The sequence below is a fragment of the Nanorana parkeri genome, unplaced genomic scaffold (genome assembly GCF_000935625.1).
Source record: "Nanorana parkeri isolate BGI_ZX_2015 unplaced genomic scaffold, ASM93562v1 scaffold158, whole genome shotgun sequence".
NCBI classification, from domain to species: domain Eukaryota; kingdom Metazoa; phylum Chordata; class Amphibia; order Anura; family Dicroglossidae; genus Nanorana; species Nanorana parkeri.
In genome coordinates this window covers 1,728,221-1,739,453 of record NW_017306426.1, presented here as the reverse complement: position 1 = coordinate 1,739,453, position 11,233 = coordinate 1,728,221, and the positions used below count along the sequence as shown (strand labels likewise).

At 43.1% G+C, this 11,233-nt stretch overlaps 1 protein-coding gene across 1 annotated transcript in view; it reads left to right on the top strand.

Moving 5' to 3' along the window:
• The window catches only part of FLT4 (fms related tyrosine kinase 4), a 200,443-nt gene extending 189,740 nt beyond the window's left edge, over positions 1-10,703 (top strand). The window contains exons 26-30 of the mRNA XM_018554442.1: positions 2,774-2,879; positions 3,826-3,965; positions 5,596-5,716; positions 8,857-8,942; positions 10,294-10,703. Coding sequence (XP_018409944.1) covers positions 2,774-2,879; positions 3,826-3,965; positions 5,596-5,716; positions 8,857-8,942; positions 10,294-10,513 — 673 coding nt within the window. The 3' untranslated portion in view covers positions 10,514-10,703. The remainder of the gene's footprint in view (positions 1-2,773; positions 2,880-3,825; positions 3,966-5,595; positions 5,717-8,856; positions 8,943-10,293) is intronic.
• Positions 10,704-11,233: the final 530 nt, after the last annotated feature.

Below are 11,233 nucleotides of genomic sequence, written 5' to 3'. Positions count from 1 at the left end.
CTTTTATATTTTACCAAAAAATTGGGTAATAATAAATGTTTTATCATTTAATATAGGGGAAACTGTTTTTTTTAAAAAATTTCGGTGATTTTTCCTTAATATAGTAAAAAAATAAAAACCCCAGTGGTGAATAAATACCACCAAAAGAAAGCTCTATCTGTCCCCAAAAAAGGGTATAAAATTAATTTCAGTACAGCGCTGCATGACGGAATAAATGTCAGTCAAAGTACCGCAGCGCTGAATACTGAAAAATGGCCTGGATGGGAAGGGGGTTTAACACCGTGGATGTCAACTGGTTAAAGGATAACTAAATCCAAGAACAAACAACCTATGTTATAAAATAAATAATATTGGTGGTAACCCATCATAATGGGCACAGTAGGTGTACAGACTCAGGAACTCAAGTGCAGAGGACTCAGTAACAGAGTTCCTAAGAGATATTCAAAACTTCCAGGTAGCTTAAAGTATAACTAAACCGAAGATCAAAAACTATAACAGATTCCAGCTTACCGGTCCTTAGATGTGATGGCTGTATTAGTTTTCTTCTTTCAAAGAACATTTTCAGCAAGTGCAGGAAATACCTGTCTATCTTACCAGAAATGCATTGTCCTTCTCACTTCCTGTAAAATGAATAGAAAGCAAAAAGAATGTAATTGCCTAATTTCCTCACCAGCAATGTAATGGAAATAAAAAAAGGAAGACAGGTTTGTAATACAGTCTAGGGGGTAACAATGGTCTCCTCTGTAGATATAGTGGAGGAGTGAGTGTAGTCACCCTGGGACAGGTAGTCTTTTATCTGCAGGCTTACCAGGTGAAACTAAAGCAAAGTAAGCCTAAACAAAAGGAAACTAATGCAGGCACCACACCTAGCTAATGGTAAGTGGCCATACATTACATTTTAGTTTTTGGGTTTAGATACACGTTATATAAAAGCAAGTTGTAGTTTAGGACTACCGGCCCTTTAAAGTTTTATCCATAATAACTGAGTGACACCCTTTCCAGGGTGTCAGGCATGCAATACTTTTTTTCAGAGCCCACCACTGCATTCCCATTGCAAAGGGGTGATGTGAACCAAGCCAATCCAGGACAAGGCAAATTGCTTTGTCTTGCATTGAGGCTCCGCTGGAAACAACGGCCAGCACAGCTCCAACACATCTGGTGTGAATCGTCCTTAAGGATTAACTCCTGAGTTTAGTGTCACTTTAAGACTAAGATTGGTCAAACTATACAGCGGCCGCATATGTATTTATGTATATGATACGATTACATGCGGTTTGGAATAGATCAATGTCGCTGGATGCATCAATCGTGCTTCCAGGGATAGTGATTTATTCCAAACCACATGTAATCATATCACATATGATTACATGTGGACTTCCACTTGCAGATGCAGCTGCTGTCACCCAGTCATTTACTTGATAGGTGACAGAGGTCACATTTAAATTGAAACTGTAGGTTCGTGCCTCAGGCATCCCAAATCGCATAGTGTGAATGTAGCCTAAATGTAGTGAAATAAACAATCTATGCATTACTTTGTTATCTTAAAGCGGACTTTTACCCATATCTTTAAAATAACAACAAACACACTTTTGCAAATGTTTACTAATGACAATCCACAAACACATACTTCTAGATAATTGCAGACTTTGTATTCTTTGCATACCTTATTACTCTTTTCTTCCCCAGTCTTCTGTCAGTGGCCATGTTTACTAAGGGCAGATTACTAGCTCTCCATTTACTTCCTGAAAATCTAGCACGTTTGACTAGACATGTGACCATGCACATCATCTCAGGAGAGGAAAATGCCTTTTCCTGAGATGAGATTTCCCAGCAATGCTCTGCTGATGCAACCTTTCCAGGATGCAATGATTGGGCAAACTGAAGTAATTTTGCCCTTTCAATGCAGGAAGGGAATGCCTTGCAAGTGTAAGTATTTCAAACCCACAGCATTTTACACCTGACATGTCTATTGTTATTACTAATCATCATACATAGAGGGATGCATTGGTAGAATTTGATTTTGAGTGTAAAGGTCTACTTTAAGTAAAAAGAAAAGTATCGCCAAATCACTAATAGATATGAGCCTTGGCTTGGTGTGGTCCCAGTTTGCCTGAGTTTGCCCAAGTCTGCTGAAAACTGTGACGGCCACCCCCTCCTCCTAGCCCAATCAATGGGAGCTATTATGGTGGGGGCATTCCCTGCCCCTTTTGATGTATGTGAGTGCAGATAATGCACCCTACTGCAACTGATTGGGCCAGGAGGAAGGGGGTAGAAGTCACAGTTTTCAGCGGGCTTGGCCAAACTCAAGGGACTGGGTTCACACCAATCCCAGGCTCATCACTAATCACTAGGTCCATAGCTAAAATGTAAAGATTTTTCTCATAAGGTGTATGTACGTGCAAGAGCTGAACTGGTTAAGATATAAGAGCTCTTTATAGAATAAAGCTGAAGTTATACTGTTTTGTGAAAAAGTCTCCATCATGTCAGTAAACAACTGCATGTTAATCAGTGTACCAGAGTAGAGATTTGCTTTAAGCAGTGTCACCTGGTTATAGGTAAGTGGCATGACTGATGAATGATATTTCTACTAGTTTTCTAGGTGCATAGCACTGTACGGGTTCTAATTATTATGATTATTATACAGGTTCTAATTAACTATTACTATTACAAAAGTAACTATTGCAGATATCTGCACCCAGAGTATTCCATTTGTTGAAATAGGAGCTGCCCCATGAGGTTCTTATGTAAATATCTGTGTTTGTGTTTCTTACAGTTATCGTATCATGTTGAGTTGCTGGGATGGAGATCCTAAGGAACGGCCAATATTTACTGACCTTGTGGGAATCCTGGGGGACTTGCTGCAAGAGAATGTCCAGCAGGTATGTTTAGACTGGGTGTCTATTTGTCTGTCTACTCTACATTCCAGTTTTTGCATATTGTACAGGTTTGCATTCAGGGGTGTAACTACAAATTACAGAACCCCATAGCAAAATGTTGATGGCGGCCCCCACTTTGCTTGCACACGTTGTAAAAATTGTATTTATGGCAGTGTTGCATATTGCAAACTTACTATAGCATTTTTATATATTTAGGCAGAAGAGTTATAACCTCTGTTAGGTTTGTATTTCTGTCTGCATTCCCCCTGGGGACATGCACCCTCTCTATTTGTCTATTGTCATCAGTACAAATGATTTGATGATTTGCAAATGATTTGCAATGAGCAATCTAAAATGTACAGTTGTCATCAGAACAGGATATGAGGGGAAATCTTCCAGTTTCCTTTTTTGTTATAGCACAGGGGTAGGCAACCGTGACACAATAAGAACGCCAGGCAGAAATTAAACCAATCTAATGAATGCAGCTTTATACTATTAAAAACATTTATTTTAAATACAACTAATATATATACCCCTTGCAACAGGGAGAGGATAACTACAATCAGGTGCACTACATTCATATGTGCTGAGAAGGAATATGATGAGATTTGAAGAGAGCAGAGGGATTAGCTAATCTGCCTGTTTCTGCTTCTTTACTGTCAAATCACAGTTGGGGTCACAGTCTTGCTGTCCTGCTTTACTGCAGCAGAGAAAAGACAGGTCACTGGTCTGGCTGGGCTATGTGCAGAGCTCTGTATATGCCAGGAATGGATGGACAAAAATACAAATCAAAGACAGCTACCATATTTCAACTTGGTATTTGCCAGCTATTTGCCTGCAGTTCAGCTTTAGCTATATTTATAAGCCAACACAGTTACAGTAAAAAAAAAAAAAAGAGAGGAAATTTTGTATAGAAAGAATACTAATGGTTCCTAATTGCCTACCACAGGAAGGAAAGGACTACATCCCTCTCAATGACTCACAGAGCTTGGAAGAAATGGACTCATCACAAGCTCCTATCTGCCTACAGCACAATTCTGATGAGGAAGAGTGTGACATGAGACTGCACTGCCATAACCTGGCTGTAAGGTGAGACTGTAACAACACAAGCTGGACACTATTTACCAATGTGTTTTAAAGAATGGTTTATCTCCGATAGCGTGCATTGTCTTATAGCATGCAGTGATACCCTACCTTTCATTCTCCAATGATGCAAAGACAGAGGCTGATTGATAGTTGTAGGACAACCAGAACATCTGAAACTATTTTCTCAGTCACTTTGACGCTGAACTATAGCTGTCAAGAAAAGTACATTCAGTATAAGGGATAGACTATCCGGAGTGGCACTGTATATAAAAATGTAATTCACATTTAAATCAATTGCCTCTATATGGCTGAAATTCTTGCACATGCAATTTCTTGTGCAGAGCAGTAAGTTGTTTGAGCCCATCGTGCACAAACTTTCCTGATTCATTGTGCTATGACCATACTGAGCCAACATCTGACAGTAAATTTCCGCTGCCCAAACAAAGCGCACTACGGCACATTGTTGCTCGATGGTGCAGTCTAGCAATGGAGCATCCATGTTTCTGTGTACGTGACTACCTCTCGACTACAGTCCGAGCACTGCACTGCACATGGTTGAACTATCCAACAGGCTATGTAAATATGCTGCATTGCGCAAGCTTCTCTCTTATCCGGTTACCGGGTAATTTATAAGTTGCCTCTACTTTTTGATTCTCCCTTATATAATAGTGACGTGATTCGCCCTTAACAATGCTTCCACTTGTGCTAGGGCATGTTTCTGGCTGGGTGGCTCTTATTCATAAGTGCTTCTGCATGCAGTGGCCACATACAGTGGTAGCCTTGCATGTATTTCCAGTAGAGGGTATTGGTGAGGTGTTCCTTGTTAACACATGTGAAAGCCTAAGGCGGGACAAACATTTCAGGTTGAGTTTGGGGTTTTAAAACAAAGATATGCTGCCTGATAACAGCTCAGGTTTATTTATGCAACTGACACTTTCTATAGTCCATGTAAAAAATCCTGACCCAACATCAGAAGGTCGATCATTCATTTCTTGTATTCTTCTCTTTTCTGATGAGTCCTACTGATCATCACTGGACTATAAATGATGAAGGATGCCAGTACTGAAAGTTTTTTTCACTGAGAACATATGATAACTCTGCAGCTCCCCTTAGTTAAAAAAAGTTACCCCTAACCCTTTCCTATCAGAGCACAAAGATAACATTTAACCCTCCCCCCCATTTTCTGCTGCATACTCACTAGACCCTGCACCAGGAACCCCTGTCCCAAGCATATAAAGGTCTAATGCCAAAATGAAACAACACATGAGATTCCCAGCACCAGATGAAAAACCTTTAGTATGTATACTGTATATCACTCTTTAATATCACTTCTATATTATACGTAAGGAGTCAGGACAAAGTTACTGCCAAATCAGTGGGCCTAAAGTTGAAACACATATTGTCTAGTCCATAAGGAGCATACATTTCCTAGTCCTGAAGTAGTTAATACTTCTTTCCTGAAATGTCTTCCTAGATTTTAGCTTAGTCTACCCTTTCATGTTTATTATGACTACAGTGTAGACTGTAGACCATGTCTAATATGCAGATTTCTTTTAAGTTTTATCGCTTCATTGTGTACTGTAATGGCCGTCTTCTGGCACAACATTGCTTCATTAGTATATTGTCTACACAGATATTACAACTGCGTTTCCTTTCCTGGCTGCTTCACTGGTGGCAACCAGATTCGCTGCCCATCAAGACTTAAAACATTTGAAGAATTTCCAATGACACATGTGGCACACAAAGGGCACCCGGTAAGTTCAATCTGGGTTCTTATCAAAAGACATAGACAAATTATGCTGCCACTTGGGTACTGGCATCCAACCACGTTCTCTTTATCAGCTGTTGACTCCCCAGTTTTGCCAGGGTCTAAATTTCATATTCATACAGTAAAAACCAACTTCCTTGATGCATTTCTCACTGTCACTGATAGACACAAGGCTAATAGCTTTATGATAAAGCACAACAGCCTGAAATGTGTAATTAGGTGTTCTATCTCTTCCATGGACTCTGTATGTATATGGGTTCATTTAGCACCATCTACCACAATATTTCTGGAGAGCAGAGCTGTACACATTAATAACGAAATCCATAAGTGCTTGACATGGGACTTTAGAAAAGGAATATGATAGGATAAGCTCACACAAGTTCACTTTGAAAGGAATCTTTAATGTATGATTGGTGTGAGTTACTTTTTTAAATCAATTGAAAGTAATTTTTTAAGCAACAATTTTACTTGCATGGTGCATCATATTTTAGAGGAAGGTATTATAATTTATGCAGCTTTGTAGGTGCTCCCCGTAGTGGTATGTCAGACAGTGCAGGTACAGTTGATATCGCTGCTGAAGGATTGCCCAGATTAAACCACTTTTGGTATAAGTCATGTTAAGGCATTATTGTGTTCATTATTTATTAATGGTCAGAGCTGTCCCATTATTCTGCACAGCTTAATACACACACGTGCAAATACAGGCATTGGCATACAGCACAAAATATGCTTGTATTTGTGCCACCCAAGAGCCCCAGCATAGTAATGTATGGACAGAAAACACTGTAAGTGGGTGTAAATGCGTAAACACCAGTGCCAGTGTTTACATGTGCACGTGTGTAAGTTGTCAAACGTGACATTTGCACATGTAGGAACTTATGCCTGTGCTTGTGTAAACACCAGCACATTGCTATGGCAAGAAAAATTCAGCAGATGTACTGTATACCAATATGCCTGTATATGCTCTTGCGTGCATGGGCCCTAATAAAACCAGCAGTGCAATATCTATGCAGCTCTTTTAAGCACAGCAGGTATATACTCGTATAACACTAAAATGTATCTCCCCCATGTACATATTAGACCAGGGGTGCCCATAAGGTCGATCACGATCTACCAGTCGATCGCAAAGCTATCTCTGGTAGATCGCGGGTCGACTCCCTGTCCCGCGCTGCGTTTACCCGAATATGTCGGACGCTAAAGTATCCAACACATTCGGCTCTCCCCTCCTGTCTGCATCCGTCAGTAGTACTTGCCGCACGTAGCGTAGGTTGCGCCGTCTCTTCCATGAGACACTTGCTCCGCCCCCTTGGTCCACCCCTCCGTCTTCCTCACTGTCCATAGCCTCCAGCAATCGTGACACTGGCAGCTCCTCCCTCCTCCTCCCTCTCAGCACATTCGGCTCTCCCCTCCTGTCTGCGTCCGTCAGTAGTACTTGCCGCACGTAGCGTAGGTCGTGCCGTCTCTTCCATGAGACACTTGCAACGCCCCCTTGGTCCGCCCCTCGGCCCGCCCCTCTGTCTCCTCCGTCTTCTTCACTGTCCATAGCCTCCAGCAATCGTGACACTGGCAGCTCCTCCCTCCTCCTCCCTCTCAGCATATTTGACTGGCCCCTCCCCGCCTGCAGCTTTGGACACTCCTCCCAGTCTGCACGTTGGAACCACACCTGAAGAGCCAGAAGCAGGTAGGCCATTGGCTTGAGTGGGAGCTGATAAGGGCTGCGCAGTTAAGATTTGTAATGCCTTGTACACACCATCCTCCGTGCGTTCCGGCCCTATTACGTCCGGAACGCATTGGATCGCATTGCGGCTAGCTCAGTTTGCTGTTCGTGCGGGAGGGAGTGTGACGGTGTGTTGAAGTGAATGGTACCGCAGCCACGCCCTCTGGCCGCAATGCAATGAGCCACGCGGGAACGCAAGGCACATCAATGCCTGCGGTCCGGTCAGGACTGGACCGAACCGTAGGCATTGATGTGCCTTGCGTTCCAGTACGGCCGATTGCATTGCGGCCAGAGGGCGTGGCTGCGGTGCCATTCACTTCAACAAACCGTCACGCCCCCTCCCACCCCACGACAAACTGAGCTAGCCGCAATGCGATCCAATTCGTTCGACACAATAGCGCTGGAACGCACTGAGGATGGTGTGTACGAGGCCTTAGAGCCAGTTCACACCACAAACAGTGCATTCCAGAGCCGTCCAGCTCTGAAACACACTGTATCGCACCCTGGATGGTTCCCTGCGTTCAGGGGCGATCGCCTGCACCCGAACGCGTGCACACTAGTGCCTGCGTTCCGGTCCAGTGCAATCTTCAAAAATGCTGCAAGCACTTATTTTGCAGATTGCACTGAACCGGAACGCAGGCATTAATGTGCCACGCGTTCAGGTGAGGGCGATTGCAATACGGGCGGGGGGCATGGCTATGGTGACATTGACTTCAATGCACCGCCGCACCCCCTCCCACACCTGAACGCAGATAATGCCTGAATCAAAGAATGCAATGTTTTAGGACGGTGTTTAGGGTTTGTTCGCAGGAGGGAGTTTACTATGTGATACAGTACATTCCAGCAGCTAACCGTGCTGGAACGCACTGTGCTCTGGGGTACATCTGTATTGTGCTGGGGTGCATCTGTATTGTGCTGGGGTGCATCTGTATTGTGCTCTTGGGTACATCTGTATTGTGCTCCAACATCTGGATTGTGCTCTTGGGTACATCTGTATTGTGCTCCAACATCTGGATTGTGCTCTTACATCTGTATTGTGCTCTGGGTACATATGGGGTACATCTGTATTGTGCTCTGGCGGACATCTGGATTGTGAATTTATTAAAGCAAAAAACTAAAATATCACATTTAGTTAAGTATTCAGACCCTTTGCAGTGGTCTCAGTAATAAATTTAATGTGCTTGTTTATTAAATAAAGGTGTTGTTTTCGTTGGTAGATCTCATTGGGTTCGTCCTTTGAAAAGTAGATCTCAATACAAAAAATTGTGGGCACCCCTGTATTAGACTATACCAAAATCAATTGAACTGTGAGCTGGTCTTAACACTGAATAATGTTAGCTAGTTTTGTATTTATTTTTACTATCAACCTATTGATCATAATATTCTTTTCATGTTATTTATGTAAACAGGACAATCAGACTGACAGTGGGATGGTACTGGCTTCAGAAGAACTGGAGAGGATAGAGAACAGACACAGGACAGAAGGGGGATTCAGGTATTTGACACACACACATTGTGGCCTTGTTGTAACCGCTGACACTAGTGTATATTTCCCTACCATGAAAGGGCCTCTTGGTTGTATTTGCCCCCCAGGACAAATGTCCCCACCCTGCAACCAACAATTCAATGTTTAGGTCCTGTGGGACCTGTTGACATGCCTGGGCATTGATGATTAAGAGGTGTGTGTTCAGGGGAAGGGGGGGGGAATTTGTGGATCTCTTAGAGTGCACTGAAGGGTAACAAATTCAAGTCTGAAGCTGACAGCTTTTCTCCATTCAGATTGGCTTGTAACTGGTTACACCGCAGGGAAAGCCTCCCCACTATGTAACCTGTCATGGATGGAGCGCTGCCTGTTAATTACAGGCAGTGCTGCATCCGGCTTTTGACAGGTAGTTAGGTTACACAGCAGCGGGCTTCCCCACCTAACTAATGAGGCAAGAGCTGTCACAGCCTCTACTCTTTGTTAGAGGCGTGAGCTCAGTGGATGGTTTGGACCAATGGCAAAGCGTCATTGGTCCAAGCTGTCCAAACAAAAAAAGAAAAAAAACAACCCACTGAGGCCATCGATCTCGATGCCTCAGCAGTGACGGGCAAGGGAGGGGCAGGGAGGCTCCTCCTTGTCTCCTCCCTTCCTCCTCCCACCCTCCTTCACACTAGCTGTGGCTTCGTCTGGATGGGGGTGGGGCTTCGGTGGGGTATGTGCAGGGCTTAGGCGTGTTGGGGCCGGGGCTGGGCGTGCAGGGGCTGGGAAATGCCTCACCAGGAAGCGAAGGTACCGCACGTCACTGCCCTCTACCAAATGTTTAGTGTCATGTGTCCCTGCTGCAAAGACTACCACTCACTTCCTATTTGAACAGGAAGCAATGGGAAACCTCTTCAACAGGAACACAGACAAAAACACATTTTTAGTACAGAGGGAAAGGATTAGAATTTCTGCCAATGTTTTAATGATGTCTGTTCTTTCCTGTCCTGTTGACAACCTCACCTCCCACTTCTTGGTGTCACAGGGACAGCAAGCACGGCAGAAGTCTGCCTAATGGAAATACAGACAGAAATAAAAACCTGAAATAATGTTATCTCTACCCCACTCTTTTCAAAACTAAAAAGAAGAGAAAATTGCCAGGAATTAGGCTTTTATTTACCTTCACAGGATAAAGACTGAAAAGTAATTGGTGGAATTTTACATTCACCTGACATGTATTGCCTAAAAATATGGTTAGTAGAATATTTGGTAAGGATAAGTTTCTTTATTCTATAGTGAAAGTTTTCGTCTCATTGCATATGATCTGATTCAGTGTAGTGCATTATGTAACACTAATTCTTTTCTTCAACTTATTTTTCCACAGCAGTAAAGGTTCCCGTAGAAATAAAGAAATAGCTTCAGGCTGTTCATCCCCCGAGAACCGGAGTCACCCCTCATATCCATCTTATAGGGGAGGGCAAACATTTTATAACAGCGAATATGGAGAGCTGTCAGAACAGTCAGAAGGGGACAGCTTCACCCCCCCTGGAGGCTCTGCCAGTCCTGGGATCCTCCACGCCTCCTTCTTCTCTGATGAAAACTGAATCTCCACAGAGGCCTTTTCCTCCTCATCATATTCAGCAGTAAAACACTAATTACACATGGAAGGAAAACAAATTGGATGACTGTGCTGCAAAGGCCCAGCCACAGATATCTGGACACCAAGGAACAGAAACTGGAGATTGAACTATAACAAAACCTGAACTATAGACAAATGATCACAATTTAAATAAGAGACTTGTTGCCACACAACTTTTCCTGACTTCTCTGAGGAAACACATTTGCTAATGTTAAGATTCATTTTTCTGTATAATGTCTGATGTACAGTATAATTTGTTCTAAAACTGAATTAAGCTGCAAACATCTATCATCATAAAAACAAAATAGACCCGATCCCTTTACCTTGCAGAAAAAGTCCATATTTCTGGAGAGAACCATCAAGGTCGCCATTGCAGACTTTTAATTTGGCAAATGCTAGCTGCCTTGCTGTCATGCTGACTTCAATAATGTGAGTCAATGGCCCAAAACAAGGAAGTAGGTAAGGTCTTCTGACTTTCCTGATCTGCGTACTTGCTCCAGGTCAGGGATTCCGTGATAGGTAAAGTCAGAGGGTCAGCATAATAGTCAGGGAACTAGAGATGAGCAATGGCAGCTCCCATATTTCTGCAAGGTTTACTTTAAACAAAGCCCCAGGTCCTCTTACAGGAGAGCCCCAAAGAATGTAGCAAGAAGTAAAGCTCTGTTGTAGATCCCCAAGGTCTCCC